This window comes from Lissotriton vulgaris, unplaced genomic scaffold (assembly GCF_964263255.1).
Source record: "Lissotriton vulgaris unplaced genomic scaffold, aLisVul1.2 SCAFFOLD_907, whole genome shotgun sequence".
Taxonomy (NCBI): domain Eukaryota; kingdom Metazoa; phylum Chordata; class Amphibia; order Caudata; family Salamandridae; genus Lissotriton; species Lissotriton vulgaris.
In genome coordinates this window covers 639,904-656,165 of record NW_028242560.1, presented here as the reverse complement: position 1 = coordinate 656,165, position 16,262 = coordinate 639,904, and the positions used below count along the sequence as shown (strand labels likewise).

The 16,262-nt window shown below is 50.5% G+C and overlaps 1 protein-coding gene across 2 annotated transcripts in view; it reads left to right on the top strand.

The window, feature by feature from the left end:
* Positions 1-16,262, top strand: part of LOC147668910 (uncharacterized) — a 436,976-nt gene that overhangs the window by 117,901 nt on the left and 302,813 nt on the right. Inside the window, exons 4-5 of one of the 2 annotated variants that reach the window (XM_086948355.1) lie at positions 5,902-6,015; positions 7,007-7,120. In XM_086948355.1, the coding sequence (XP_086804481.1) occupies positions 5,902-6,015; positions 7,007-7,120 (228 nt within the window). The remainder of the gene's footprint in view (positions 1-5,901; positions 6,016-7,006; positions 7,121-16,262) is intronic. The other variant, XM_086948356.1, reaches the window with a different exon arrangement.

Here is a 16,262-nt window from a genome sequence, read left to right as displayed (position 1 = left end):
GCAATCTACAGGTAGGTTATCTGTCACTGCCACTCTCATGGGCCCTGTGACATTACCCCAGCTGAGCTTGACTACTGCCATGGGATGCCTTCTCTTCATTCCATGAATGTCCGTCACCTGATAAGTAAAACCAGGGGTCAGTTGAGCAGAGGGGACCAGATGGTCACTCACCATGGTGAGGCTGGCCCCTGTGTCTCTGAATGCCTCAACTTTCTGACCATTCACTAAAACTTCTTGTCTATACTTGCCCAAAATGTGGGGTCCAGTAGTGAAGTTGGCAAACCCCATGCCAGTCTCACAGACAAGAGTGTGGTCAGGGAACCTGGCTAAGCCATAGTCCTCCTGATTGCCCAAAGTAATGCCCACCACATTCTTGGGGGCACTCCCACCACCTGGGGGATTACCACTAGTGGTAACAGGAGGTCTGGGAGTGTTACTTGGGGGTATGTTTTCCTTATTGCTATTTTTAGGGCACTTGGCATCACTTTTGTAATGGGCCACCTGTTTACAGGTATGGCAATAAGGTTTCTTCTGTTCTGAAGGAGTGTTCTGGGACCCACCACCCTTGTTGGAGTTTTGGGGCCCTTGGGAAGTCTTCTCTGTGGATTTATCCCCACCCTTCTCTTGAGGCTTGGTTGATTCCTTTTTCTGGTCACCACCCTGGTTTATAGGCCTGACCCTGGTTCTGACCCATTTGTCTGCCCTCTTACCCAATTCCTGTGGAGAGGTCAGATCAGAGTCTACCAGGTGCTGATGTAATAACTGGTTCTGACAATTATTTAAGATTTGCTCTCTCATAATTAGATTATACAATCCTTTAAAATCAGTAACCTTACTACCCAGTAGCCAGCCTTCAAAAGCCTTAGTGGCACAATCGACAAAGTCAGCCCAATCTTGAGACTGCGTTTTCTGGGTATCCCTGAACAGCACCCTGTACTGCTCAGTGGTTAGGCCGAACCCTTCAACGAGTGTATTTTTCAAGACTTGGTAATCGTTTGCATCCTCCACCCTTGTGGTGAGGAGCTTGTCTCTTCCTTTACCTTCAAAGGAGAGCCACAAGATAGCTGCCCACTGACTCTGGGGAACACCCTGCACAGTGCAGGCCCTCTCCAAAGCAGTTATCCATTTGTGGATGTCGTCCTCTTGTTTAAAGGGGGGCACTATCTTACCAAGGTGTTTCGTATCAAAACTCCTTTCCCTATTGCTAGGTACATTGCTGCCACCAGTGGGGACTACCCCACTTAACTGTTGCTCTCTAGCAAAGGCAAGCCTTTCTTTGGCCAGGGCAAGTTCTTCCCTTTCGATCCTCAGATTAGCTGCCCTTTCCTTAGCTTCGTACACTCTCCTCTGAGGGGACGTCATCCCTCTTTGAGAAGAGTTGTGAGAGCCATTGGTTCGAAGGGATCTGCCAGAGTCTCTTGACAGAGATCGGGCTCGTCCATTCCCAATGTTAAGCTGACCTGATAGCGGCCCCAGGGGTCCCCAGTACCACTGTCATGTCTGCTTAAGTTGGACCTGCTTAGTCTCACGACTTCTACCTGTCCCTCATCTGCCTCATCCCCAGAGGGATCCTCATCCTCATCATCCTCCACATCTTCGTTCTCAGTTGCGAGGTGGATGAGGTCAGGATCGTCTCTGGTTCCCTCGAGGGGAGGCATGTCTCCTTCTGGATTAGAAGAGCTGGGAAGGGTCTCAGCTTTTCTGGCATCATAAGTCTCCAAGAGACCAATCAGAAAGGACGTTGTGGGGTTAGACCCCTGCTTGATCTTCCTGGAGTGACACACTTGTCTTAACTCCTTGAAGCTCAGCACAGTATATCTCGAAGGGATGACCTGTGGAGGGTCAACTGACACAAGGGGAGACTCAGAGTTTCCTCCTTTGTCCGACATACTGTTTCTAGTGTGGTGTAAGTGATGCACCTACCTACACTATGTGTTTACCTACTGTTCCCTTGCTAAGAGTTGCAGCCAAGGTGTGCTAAGCCTTGAGGAGCTGCAACAGCTGGTTCAGTAGAACTCAGAGTATTCTAAGCTTTAGTTATATGTACTAACAGTACTTATGTGATCTTTCAACAAGATATTCTTAGGATACGTGTGGTAGAACAACAGCAAGCTCAAATCCCAACCGCTGCTCACCAATGTGAGAAGTTGGCCCGATATGCAACGTTCGCTATTCTAGCGACCGCTATGTATCGTTCCAACGACCCTTATGGTGTTCGGTTGTAAGTCAACCTATAGACCAGCTATCCTAGTAGCGTGGATACGAGCAGTCTAAGGCTAAAGACTCGAGAGGGCGCGTTAAGCCAGCTGTTTACCACACATGTACCCCTTGAACACCCAGTGAAAGGACACCACACAAGTGTTATGAAAATAAACAGGATATTTATTAAGATTCACAACAGCCCTGGACTCTTTATGAGGACAGGGTACTAAGCACAAACCAAATCTCTTAGGAAAATACTTCAAGTGCACAATTAAAACAAGTGTCCGAGGACACGGGAAGTTTAAGGTCTCGGGCGGACCCGATAAGGCAAGTCGGAAGCGAGGGACTCGGGACCCTAGAGTAAAGAGGCTATGCAGGCACCGAAATGCCGAGTTACCTAGCCACGAGGGCTGCGGCTGCACAAGTCTTACAGGCGTCGGGGTCTTCGCTGACGAGCCAGGAGCCGGAAGAAAGGAGTTGCTGGCCGGCGACCAGTGCTGAATAGTTCGTAGAGATCCAAGCCTGGATCAGAGTTTGATGATACCTGAAAGCAGAGGGGACCAAGTTCGTACTACTAGCCAGTAGTCAGAGGGTACCAGGAAGGCACCGGTTGGCCGTCACCTCGACCAGGTGAGTGGGCGACGCTAGGCTCTGCAGTCTCACGGACCAGGAGGCGTTGTCGGCGACCACGGTGGAGGTGCGAGCTGTCCCACGAAGGATGATGCTGTCGGCGTCGCTGGGCCCAGGATGGGGCAACAAGCCTTGGCAGATCTCAGGGCCACGTGGTGGGCCTAAGATGGCGTCTTGAGTGGACCAGGAGGGCCCGGGGTGCTTCTTGCAAAGATGGAAGCAAGGGCCAGTCTGGAGCAACCAGACCAGCAGAGTTGATTGTCGGATGTCGTCACAGAAGGGCACAAGCCAGCGGCTAGTGACCAGACAACGTGCTGAGCAGCGAGCAGAAGGGCCCCACGCAGATCGTGGAGATGCTGGGGGACTGCACTTCGGTGCTGGAGCGGCTCAGGGTCGGGGCTTCTCGGACCCCAGAGCACTCACCAGAGAATTACTTCGATGGTCGTGCTGGTTAAGAAAGCGTGCAGGTTTTGATGATGGCCGGTCCCTCGAGGTCTCGTCGCACCCACAGATCACAGCTGAGCTGATGACGTGGGTAGAGGTCGGAGGTGCCAGGGAAGCCGGTTCTCGTCGAGCTGGGCCGTCGGATTCCTTGAGGAAGGACTTACAGCAAACCGAAGAGTTCTTAGATGGTGCCCGCTGATGCAGGGTGACTACTCCTTAGCCACAAGGGAGAAATCTTGAGAAGAGTCTCGAAGTCCTTTCGTAGAAAGTAGTTCTTGATTCAAAGATGATCTAATTTGGAAGGGTCCCCGCTCCGGTCTTTATCCTAAAGAAAGGGGTGGGTACATGACTAGGTCCTGCCCTAAGGGTGGGACCAGGAAGGGGGGTAGTTACACCCCTCTCCCCTGCCGGACTTCCCCAGGCCAGGGCTGGCGCCCCTGGAACTGGTTCTGACCGGCAGATGCGTAGTGAGCACCGGGGTGCCACTCCGCAGTCACCTTCTCGCAAAAGCCCTACCTACCCAGAATACACACACCCTGTCTGGGACGGTGCGAACACCGCCCTTGACAGGAAACCCTTTGTCCAAGCGCTCCTCGCTGGAAGGACTCCCAGCAGCAGGAGGTCAGACTCGTGTCTGTGGTGGCAGCATCCATTTTGTGGAGCTGAGGCTTTAGTTAACTTTAACCGGGGTTCACAGTTACGTACATGTCGTGTCCCTCTAGAAGGGCGGAATGCTAACCTCGTCGCCAGAATTGGTGAGAGGGCAGCATCCCGATTCGTATGACACCTTACTCGACATGTCTTGATAACGCGACACCGAAGTTACCGATATGGTACGCGTTATCATGGAACAGCTATTGGGTCTTGATTCCGCAAGCTGCAACCGGGCTCGGCTCGGGCCAGAACACAGTTCACACGAGCCCACGCACTCTGCCTTCAGGATTGTCAAGGCCTGCCATAGGAGTGACTGATAGGAACTCGGGTGTCCATTGTATGGTTAGATATAGAGCTACTATATCTAAAGCAAAGGGTGATTACACGACTTCGCCCCAGCTGTCATGCAGCCAGTTGTGTCAAATTTAGGAGGCCAGTCAGGGGTGGCATAATACATGCTGCAGCCCCTGGCGGCCCTGGGTACACCTATGCCCTGAGTTACAGGGTCTGATAAGGTGGCCCAGTACCAATTGGTAAATGCACCTAGGGTACATGGAATCCATTTTAAAGAGAGAGCGGTAGGCCTGGGGTCCTGGTTGGCAGGGTCCCAGGTCGACTATGTCCAAAACCAGCTAAAACACAGGGCAAAAAGTTGGGGGCAACCATAGTCAGGATGTACCTTCCTACAGGGGCAGTAACTACTAATAAAGCCCCTTTGAAAATACCTGAGCCCTGGTAATAAGGCCCTTGGTGTGCATATGTATCAAAGGGAAGAACATGTTTAGGAGGTTCACACTGCTGTAGGACATTTTACAATCAGGAATCACTTCTACACAAAATACACCAGACTTGCCACAAATATCTAGCTTGGTCCAGAATAGCGCCTGTTTGTGGTTTGATTCTTCCAGTTTTCATGTGGAAATTAAAAGAAACAAAATGTAGAGGCAGCTGGACTGAGCCTTAAAGTCCAAAACTTGTTGGCTTAGGGCTTTGTGCGTCGCTACCCGCTCAAATCTGTTTGCAAGCTGTGAGTTGTTTCTCAAACCAAGAACAACTGTTTCGATGCAAAGGCATGCACATTTTGTTGTGCCCGTCATTACAGATGTGAGCTGTTTCCAAACCACAAACTTTAGTTTAGGAACCTATCACAAAACCTAATTGTAGGGAGCCGTGAAAGAAAGGCAAAGCATTTCCCAATGCCAAGGAGGCAAAGGAAAACTCAAAGGCACACCCCAGAGGTATAGAATCAACTTACTTCTCCCACAAATCATGCAAAATTGTGATTCAGAAACTGCAAAGAGAAGTTTACTAAAAATGTACACATTTAATGGCATGGTTTGACAAACAGCCGCCTGTACACTGCTTCTTCCGTTTATTAAATCTTACAAAAATCCCGCTTTCATGGCCCAAATGGACACTAAGAGTAGAAGGCCAGCCCTTAGGTTGAGGTTGAAGGGCGTGTCATGTGTTCCGAATCTCCTAAGCATTGCCAAAGGCCATGCTCCATTGGACTGTGAAGGTGGAAGGACTTGGTGCAAATTCTGGCGAAAGAGCAAGCCATGTGTCCTTCAAGATCTGGCCCAGGAGGACTGGGCACAGGACATACCAAAAGGTACATTGTATGAATATGCATGTTATGGTCGATGGGCACTGAAGACTGGGTGACTGGGCGCAAGCGTGCCTTGAACAGAGTCCAACATTTATGAGAAAAAAATGTAAAAGAAAGCAGTGAAACCATTACACTCAACGCATGAACTGTTATAAAAACACACAAGTCCAAACAAAGTCAGTTGATGGAATGTCTATTGAAATTTGGCATTTAGGAGGCACTAGACAGTCATATACTCAATGAAGTGCTCATGCTGGGGCACATAACGGCAAGTGAAGACATCATAAGTTACTTGAATTGTGTGCTTGCTATGCCAGAAGTCGATCACTGCTCTTCTATTCATGAATGTCTTTCCTCTTCAGGCTATTCTGCCGCCCATCCAGACATTCTTCTTCGGATTAAGCAGGAGGAGGAGTTGTATTGCAGCAGCTGGTATGGCATAGATGAAGCTGGAATTGGTAGAAATTTCTCCAAAGGTAAGTGGACTCTTAAGCATTTCAAATGTTTCCAATTTACAAGTTGAATAAGCACTGCTGCATTGGTTAGCTGGGCCTCTTGAAGGGGATGGTAATCTAGCATGGCAGAATCTTTGCTGGGCCCAAGTCCAAAACCTCATCTGGAGCACAACATAAGCTGAGCATCGGTTTCTAGGTTAAAAACAATGTCCTACTGAAAAGGGAAAATATGGCAGGTCCAGCACCTGCCACCTTCTTGTAGTATAAGCTGTGTCAGCAGCTTCATCATTAATAAACAGAGCATGCTCACTTCTAAGTCTATAAATACATTAAAACACACAGCCTGCGGAATAATGCCTGCCAACCCCAGACCTCCTTCTGACAACCCTGAATGTAATGAGAGAATTGGTGCAACTGTATGTGAAAAACATGAGAAGCAACTTCTTGGACATGCCTACATATGAAAGGAGCAGGTTAGGGATACATAATAGATTTAAATAAACTCAGGTGTCTACCTAAAACTAAACAATCTCAGTACTCAAGGTACTCACCATGAACTATCTGCCACCCACCCCCTTACAAGCAAAATGCTTTGCTAGGTTTCCCTTCGATGAGGGACTATGTTGAAATATGTCTGATTAAGAGGAAGACTCATGTATTAGGCGGCACTGCCTCTAGGACGTCAGGGTACTTGAACTTTAGCTTCACATCTCTGAAGTTGGCAGTTTGCTTTCCTCAGTGAAAATGTTTTTTGTCCACTTGTTTGTCTTTGATCCTGTGTGAAATCCATCAGAAGATAGTTGCAGGGAGATGGAGGGTGGAGATAATTGAGAAGTTGTACTGCAACGTACTGCTGGTCTTAAAATGTGCAACGTGCCATGATGTATTGCGAGATGGATTGCGATAGCGCGAGATGTAAAGAGTGCGGTAGATTAATTACAAATGTAGGAATAGAACTCTAAAATGAAATCTTAAAAAATGTGTTGTTTAGTGTGTTTATTTCTTTATGCAGCAGATCACACCATCATTGATTCTGATGTACTATTTCTAAGAAAGAGAGAGGAAACCCTTAGTGTGGAAAATTCTCAGAAAACAAACAGTGGAATCAACATTGATGCCAACACAGGTCAGCAGTTAGCTATAAAATGTTGACCTTGTTTTGCTTAAGTCATTGTAAAGCACCCCCTACATTTACTCTGTCTTTATTCCTTCAATCAAAAGGAAACGTGTGCAAGATCTATGAAATATTGTAGCCCTCATCGCGATGCGCCCGTACAACAGGGTGCATTATCAGCTGACGGACAGATTGATTCTCAATGACCTTCACACGCTGCTCTTGCTGAACTTTTCATTGCTGTAGGTGCCAGAGTGGCACTGTGCTTCTGGGTTGATGTGCGCTCATGCTGGTGTTGGCACACCTAAAATATGGATCTATGCTTGAGTATGGATTCTTGGCACCCCGGGGTGGGGGTTGTGGGCTTCGGTAATGACCGTTATGGGATATAGAGTTGACCTGCTCCTGTTCGCTCAAGGCACCTGCCACCGTCAGTGACACAGATTCCCTCAAACCCAAGTCCTACTGCATGAGAAGATCTTAACAGACTGCTTGATACATATTTGCAAATACACTCTGGAGGACCTTTTTATATTCAATCCGGGAACAAGTAACACATCCTTATAAAAGCACCTGACGGGATAAAAGTAATGATACTGAAATATAACTGTTGAACTTGTTAGGGCGTAATGTTCCATTGTAAAGAGTCATATTAAAAATAATGTATCACCTTATATCGCAGTTGTACCTACACGACAAAGCAGAGATTCAGCTAATTTTCCAATTTTTTCTCTTCATTTTCACCCCTCTACCTTATAAATGTAACACTTTCGAACCCTGTTGTTTTGTATGTCTTTGCAATCTTCTAAAGAACTGGATAATAGGGAGCATTAGTACAGGAAAGTGCCCCTTTTTGACATTGTCATCCCCACTTTTTACCTGGTATCTGATGCAATTGTGACAGAAGTGCACTGGGTTCCTGCTTTCCAGGTCCCCAGTGCCAGATCTTTCTCTAAAACTGAACAGTTGTTCCGCCACTTGGCAATATCTTTTGCACCCCTTATAAGTCCCTAGTAAATTGCACCCCTGGTACCAAGGGCAAGGAGGCCAAAGAGGGTCTCTAAGGGCTGCAGCATGTATTGTGCAACCGTAAAGGACCCCCTCAGCACCAACATGTAACCTGCCATTGCAGGCTGTGTGCCATGGTGCAGAGGAAAGTGAAGACATGACATGGCACACCTCTTGTGTGCAATGCTTGCCTACACTGCATGCAGTATAGGTAAGTCACTCTTACAGCAGGCCTTGCAGCCCTAAGGCAGGGTGAATACTACTACATGTGTGTAAATATCTGCATGAGCAGATAATGCCATGTAATGTCTAAGTCGATTCTTAGATATTACAAGGGAACAAGGAAGACTTTTTGAGTACATGTGCTGGACACTGGCATTCACGAGTTCCCCAGCTACATGGTGGCTTCATTAAAACTAGAGATGTTTGGTATCAAACATCTCATATTAATAAGCCTGCACTGATTCCAGCAATGCTCCAGGAGGGCACCTTATAGGTGCCCCCTGAAAACCTACTGACTACTACTGCTCTAGCTGACTGGTGTAGACCAGCCTGCTACCACAGACAGGTTTCTGATCCTCCGCAGGTGAGAGCTCACCCTCGCTGATGGCAGAAACAAGACTGTTCTGGCCAGAGGTGCTGTCTCCTCCGCCAAGCAGGATGGCTAAGTGATCAGCATATCATGGCATCAAAGGCTTCTGCCACCTTTGATATGCGACTTAAGGCTTCCCCATGCTGGGGATATTCCACCTCCTGCCCTAGGCCTATTTGGCACCGGGACAGGTGCAAAAATTAGCTAATCAGGAGGCATGTCCCCTCTCAGGCTAGTTCCACCCCTAAGGTTGGTTACCTTATGTGGATACGACTTTTAGAATTCCACCATCAAAGTTTTGGTGAAATTAGGCTCTCTGGGTCAGGGTTATGCCCACTTTCCACAGGAAGGGCTCATATAGAGGGTGTAGACACCCTATAGGTAATTAGCCCATTGGCTACTACCTGCCACTCCCCTTAACACCCTTAAATTTAGTAATTAGGTGGCATCCCTGAAACCAGGAAGTCCGATTCAATGGATAAAGAAGAAGAGGACAAAGAAGAGCTGCAAGAAAAGCGAGAACTAAAGACTACTGTGGACTTTTGGCACCAAACCCTGCCTGCCGCGTAAAGTCTCGACAATTATGACCAGCCACTCATCCTGCGGCTGACCAGCTTCAAAGAACCCCAGGAGACAGCCAGCCTTTCACAAATTGCCACCAATCTCCCTCAGAGTAGAGGAGCTACTCCCCTGAGATCTACAGGCTCCGAAAACCCAAGTTCCTGCTCCCCGGCTAGCCTGACATATCAGCCTCCCAAGAAGAGGACCCTGTGCTCCTGAAGGTCATTTCTCTCCACCTACAAGTGAGAGGGCACCAGAACCAACAGGACCTGCACAGGACAACTTCCTGGGGTACTGGACCCCTTGCAGCAAACAGAGCCTGTGAGAGTCCAATTCAGATTACCACTGCACCGAGACTGAGTAGCCAACGCGGGATGTCAGCATCGGAGAGGCCCACTTCCAGAGTGGCTCAACTCTCCTGAATTTGCACTCTCAACCGGTAAAGACTGACAACTGCAAGGTCCTGGGACGCACAGGATCCAGCCGACCTTTCCACTCTGCACACAAGCGCCTCAGCCTGGGTAACGACGAACTGGCTGTGCCCTCTTGTCCCCAAGTCCCCTCTGCAGCTTATTTCTAGGTGATCCCCCCCTTCTTTCCACTGGCGTAGCGCGCACAGCTACCAACCTGACCAGTACTTCTGCACCTCCATGCCCCAGGGCAGGTAACGAGCAACTGCTGGTGGTACTTTGGACTTTGGCCTCTACGACCCTAAGTCTCAAAGGATACCCCCAGAAACCGATCTCAAATAACTGTATACAACATATGCCTTTTCTCCTTTAGGGAAGCAATGCTGCGTAAAGATGAATTTAAGTGAACTATTTACTTGCCTCAAGGTGCTGGGGAGGGGGTCAGCAGTTCCATGCAGTCAAAAATCCAGGTCTTGAGCGCCTTCCTGAAGGAGTTCTGGGAGGGGGCGCATCTGATGTCGATCGGGAGCTCGTTCAAGGTCCTAGCCACGATGTAGGAGAAGGCACTTCCCCCTGTTCTGCCTCTGCGGATGCATGGAATTTCGGCGTGGGTGAGGTTGGTGGATTTGAATTTTTTTTGGGGTATGCGGAAGGCGAGCCTCTCATTGAGGTATTGGGGTCCGATGTTGTGGAGGCATTTGTCGGCATGGGTAAGTATCTTGAAAGTGTTGGCTGACGTGCTCATGTTGAGGACGAGTCTGGCTGTGGTGTTCTATATCATCTGGAGCTTGCGGAGTAGAGACTTGTTGATGCCGGCGTAGAGGGCGTTTTCACAGTCCAGTCTTCTGGTTATGAATGCATGGGTGACTATCTCCCTTGACTCGGTGGGGGGGTGAGGGGGATAGCCATTTGAAGATCTTACGGAGGGTTTTGAAGCAGCTGGAAGCTACGGTGTTGACCTGTCAGTTCATGGAGAGGGAGGAGTCGAGTACGATGCCAAGGTTTCTGGTGTGGTCCGTGAGGGCTGCGAGGGCGGGGGACCACCAGGTGTTGTTCCATGCTGACGGGGTGGTTCTGACGACGAGGACTTCTGTCTTCTCCAAGTTGAGCTTCAGACAGATGTTACTCATCCAGGATGCAACGTCCTGCATTCCTTACTGGAAGTTGAGTCTTGTGATGATTGGGTCCTTGGTGAGGAAGAGGATGAGCTGGGTGTCGTCGGCGTAGGATACTATGCTGAGGCTGTGCTGTCTGACGATAGCAGGGAGGGGGGGCCAAGTAGATGTTGAAGAGGGTTGGGCTGAGTGATGATCCCTGGGGTACTCTGCAGTAGATGTCCGTGAGTTCGGACAGGAAGGGTGGCAGTCTGATTCATAGGAGCGACCCTTGACCTTGCTGGTAGGTCGTTCCCCGACCACACAGCTCCGCCTGTGTGTCCTGACCCTGCCCCAGCTGCCGCAGCTGTAGAAGTTGAGGCCCTCCTCCACCCGCAGGCTACCACCTGCGCCTCATCCCTGGTGGCCAGTGGTAGGCCTTAGGTTTGTATCACTGTCGCTGTCTGTATGCCTGTCTTGATAAACAACAACAAAAGAGTGACAACAGCTAAGGAATCCTAAGTATATGATCCCACAACGACTGCCACAGAAAGAAGAATAGGGTGAAAATGAAAAAGAAAATTTATCTTTAAAAAAACCCTCACTCACCAACCTGGTCGGTGACATGCTTCATCATTGGGTTCTACTGGGGCAACAAATGTCCCCCCAGTATACTACTACGCCTGTTATACAGCAGAGCTGGATCTTTTCTTTGTGAGGAAGATGTGACAAGGAAAAGTGATAATTTGAGTGATTTAAAAAGATGACTGATTATAACCCATATTCACTTTAATACATGGCCAAACAGCATCGGTTAAAAACAAGTGAAAAACGGACCATTTAGAGTTCTTAATTTGAAACCCCGTATTCTAAAAAGTGGTTGTCAACATGTTTCTGCTAAATAAGGCAAAATTCGCCAAGCATTCTTCAGGACCTATATGTTAATCCTCCACGCTAAGGTGCACCCTACCGTGAGGATGTGACAAAAAAACAATATTACTCCCGGAAATTATCCGTGGGGGTTCACCTAGACCTCTCTAGGGCCCGTAATTATAAACAGACAAGTTCCGAGTGTCATGGGCTCAAACGGCAGGGGTATTCTTCACGCCGTGCTCCATTTGCAAGCCGGCGTCTCCCCGTGGACTACCTATTCTGTAGCACTTCCGTGGCCCGAATAACCGCCTGCCTGTCTTCCCTGTACTGCCCATACTGTCTTCTAGTGTCTGTGACCGCTGTTGCCTGTCTACCCCCTGTGCCTGCATTCTTATCTGTGCCCGTTCGCTTGCCTTCTGTTCCCTGATTGCACTCGTTTTTCTTGCGTTCTGCTCTCCTGATTGTACTCGTTTTTCTTGCCTCTACTCCCCTTTGTGCCTCTATGCCACTCGTTTTCCCCCCGTTTTTTGTGACCTTTCTGCCCTTTCTTGGGACCTTTGTGCCTCTGTGCCACTTGTTTCCCCCCGTTTTTTTGTGACCTTTTCTGCCCCTTCTTGTGACCTTTCTGCCTCTGTGGCACTCGTTTTCCCCCGTTTTTTGTGACCTTTCTGCCCTGTCTTACGACCTTTGTGCCTCTGTGCCACTTGTTTCCCCCCGTTTTTTGTGACCTTTGACCCTGCCTCCTTGTTTCCTGGGTTTTTCCCTCCCCTCTGGCCTTTGCACCAGTTTCCCCCGCACCCACCGCCGCTCCCGATCCGAACCTTTCCGCTGCTGCATCCTGCGGCCCCGCCCCCCCTGCACACCCATTCGCCTCCCCGCTCCCGCCTCCCAGCTGCTTCTCTCTCCCAAGCCACCTCATATGCAGGCCGAGAAGCAGCCGCGCAGCGGACGCGCGCCGCTGGCGCTCTGCGCCTGGACCACGCCCAGCGCCAGAAACCCTGGACCCCGCGAACGCCACACCAGAATCCACTATGACGCCAGCACCCTCCACGTACTCAACACTGGCCAAAACCACACCTGCTTCCAGGCCACCCCGAAACGGACCCTTCTCCTGCCACACCTGCAGCTTCACCTGCGACAGAACCACCAAACCTCCAAGGACTGGACCCAACCCCCTCCGCTGCAAACTCCTCAACACCCGCTCCGCACGCAAACACGCCGTCGAGCTCTGGGATCTGCTCAACACCTCCGCCCCAGACGTGGCCTTCCTGACCAAGACCTGGTGGAACGACTCCTCGGCGCCCGACATCTCCATAGCCATCCGGGACGGCTACAAGATCACCCGCAGGGATCGCGCCAATGGAATCGGAGTCCAGTCAGCTGGTGACCAGTGCGTGGGTGACTGTCTTTCTTGTTTCGGTGGGGATCCAACGGAAGATTTTTTTGAGCATGCGTAGGATGTTGAAGCATGAAGATGAGACGGCATAGACTTGTCTGGTCATCGAGAGGGAGGAGTCTAGGATGAAGCCCAGGTTACGTGCATGATCTGTAGGTATGGGTGCTGTACCCAGGGCCGGTGGCCACCATGAGTCGTCCCAGGCAGAGGGGGATGATCCTAAGATGAGGACTTCCGTTTTGTCAGAGTTTAGTTTTAAACGGCTGTTCTTCATCCATTCGGCTACTTCTTTCATTCCTTCGTGTAGATTGGTTTTGGCGGTGTTTGGGTCTTTGGTGAGGGAGAGGATCAGCTGGGTGTCGTCTGCGTAAGAGATGATGTTGAGGTTGTGTTGTCGTGCGATGGATGCGAGGGGACTCATGTAAACGTTGAAGAGGGTGGGACTGAGTGATGATCCTTGTGGTACGCCGCAGATGACTTCGGTGGCCTCTGATTTGAATGGGGGGAGGCAGACTCTCTGGGTTCTTCCGGCGAGGAGCGAGATGATCCAGTCCAAACCTTTTCCTTGTATTCCGACGTTGCTGAGGCGTTGTATGAGGGTGCTATGACAGACTGTGTCAAAGGCGGCGGAGAGGTCAAGTAGGATGAGGGCAACTGTTTCTCCGTTGTCCAGTAGCGTTCGGATGTCGTCTGTAGCTGCGATGAGGGCGGTTTCGGTGCTGTGTGTCTCGGAAGCCGGAATGTGAGGGGTCGAGGGAATTGTTGGATTCGAGGAAGGCGGCAAACTGATTATTGACGGCTTTCTCAATGACTTTGGCAGGGAATGGGAGGAGTGAGATGGGGCGGTAGTTCTTAAGTTCAGAGGGGTCTGCTGTGGGTTTCTTCAGAAGGGCGCTGTAGGAAGGTGGCTACCTGACTATGGTTACCCCAGATTTTTTGCCTGTGTTTAGCTGGTTTTCGACTTAGTTGGCCTGGTTCCCTGCTAATCAGGGCCCCAGGCTATCTGCTCTCTCTGTAAAATGGATTCCATGTACCCTAGGTGCATAACTAGATTGGCTTGGGTCACCTTATCAGCCCCTGTACAGAGCACTATAGGTGCCCAGGGCATAGGTGCATCCAAGGCCTACCAGGGGCTGCAGCATATCTTTTGCCACCCCTGGCTGGCTATCTAAATTGACACAACTGGCTGATCACTCAGCTGGGGCAAGTGGGTGTAATCACCCCTTGCTTAGATATAGTATACCTATATCTAAACCTATATCTGGACACATATATAGCCTGTAAGCCACTCCTATGGAAGGCCTCATCAATCCTGGAGGCAGAGTGCGTGGTTTTATGTGAGATGGTGCTCTGGCATGAGCTGAGCCTGTCTGCAGCTGTCGGGAACAACTCCCTAAGCTGATCCGGGATAATGCCATACCATATACTCTTAAGCGCATTATAATCCTCGCGGTTATATAGCAACTTTGGTTTGGCTTTATCAAAACATGTCGTGTAAGGTGTCATACGAATTGGAATACTATCCCCTCGCCAGTTCTGGCGACGGGGATAGCATTCCACCCTTCTAGAGGGAGAAGACATGTTACTTTACTGAAACGCGATTGATTTAAAATGAGCCTCAGATCCACAAAATGGATGCCCCTGCCACAGACACGGGTCTGACCTCCTGCTGCTGACCGAAACCCGGCAGAGGAGGCCTGGACAAAGAGTTTCCTGTCACAGGGCGGTGTCAAACCACCCCAGACAGGAGATAGTGGATTGGAGTAGGGAGGTTTCAATGAAACCAGACACTGCCTGGGGAGCACAAGGCTGCCCCTTGCAGGATCCGGCCAAACCGGTTCTGGGGCCTCCCAGCCCCTGTCCCAGCGCGGCCAGGATCAAAGGAGAGGGGTGTACCCACCCCCTTCCTGGGTCCCACCCATAGGAGGGGACCTAGCAGGATGTCCAACCCCCTAGATTCGAATAAGAGGGGGAGCAGTCCCAACGGACCTCAGATCATCCTGAAGAAACATAAGAAACGAAATCTGGACCCTTCGACTTTCTACACGACGTGAGAAGACTGAAGAATCTCCCTTGTGGTCAAGGAGTGACCACCCTGTGCAAACAGGCACCATCCAGCCCTCGACCCTTGCTTTGTTGCAGTTCCCGCCGGAACTCGAGCGACAGAGATCGACGAGATCAAGCTTGCCTGCCTTCTACCTGCCCGATCCACAGTCCCTGCAGAGCTGAGACCCGTGGAGGCGACCGGAAGCGTGGGGCACGCCATCTTGAAAAGGCCACGAGACGCTGACCGTGCGGCCCACGAGTGACCCTCGAAGCTGTACACCGGGGTTTGAGAAGCCCCAGCCCCGAGCTCCACTTGCACCAAAGCTCACCCCTCCACACTCGACGAGTGCTGCGTGGGGCCCTTCTGCTTGTGTGCGCTCGACGCGTTGGCCCGGTCACTTGCCAGCTGGCTTGTGGCCCCTGTGCCGACGAACTTTGAAATACGACTTGCTTTTCTGGTTGCTCCAGATTTGCACCAGCTCCTGTGAAAAGGAGCACCCACTCTGACCCTCCTGGTTCGAGTGATAAGCAATCTCCCGGTTCCGCGTGGATTGCTTTTGCCAAGTGCTGTTTGCTACAATCTTCAAGCCGACGGTGCTGACGGCGAGAGCCTACGTGGGACAGATCGTGACCTGCTCCTGGACGTCGCAGATGCCCCAGAGCCCACGTGACAGCGGAGAGAAGCCTATCGACAACCGCCTGATTGCGCCCGACATTGCCTGGTTCCGTCCTGGTTCCACCCTGGTCACTGCTGAGTGACCCAGACTCTGTCCCCTCTGCTTTCAGGTACTTTTCTACATCGATCCACCCTTGGATCGCACCGGACACTTCTGCTTCACAGCACCTGCAGCTGCAACAGCTCCAAGCACCCAGAACCTGCGTGACAGAACCCGACGCCACTTCGACCCTGTGCACCCACGGCCTGTGGGTGAGGTAACTTTGCAACGCCGGTGTCTTTACACTGGTACACACCTCTAGGGTCTGTGTCTAAAGTTTTGTGTTCCTAGGTTCAGCGGAAGTATCTTTTTATTCACTTAAATTGACTTTTACGCACCATTGACAGTGCATTGGTGCGCACTGCACTTTCCGTGCTGCATCCGTCTCCTGTGGGCTACTCCCGACTTCTTCATTGCTTGTCCTGACTGCTCCCAGCGAATCTCTAGGCCCTAGGCCT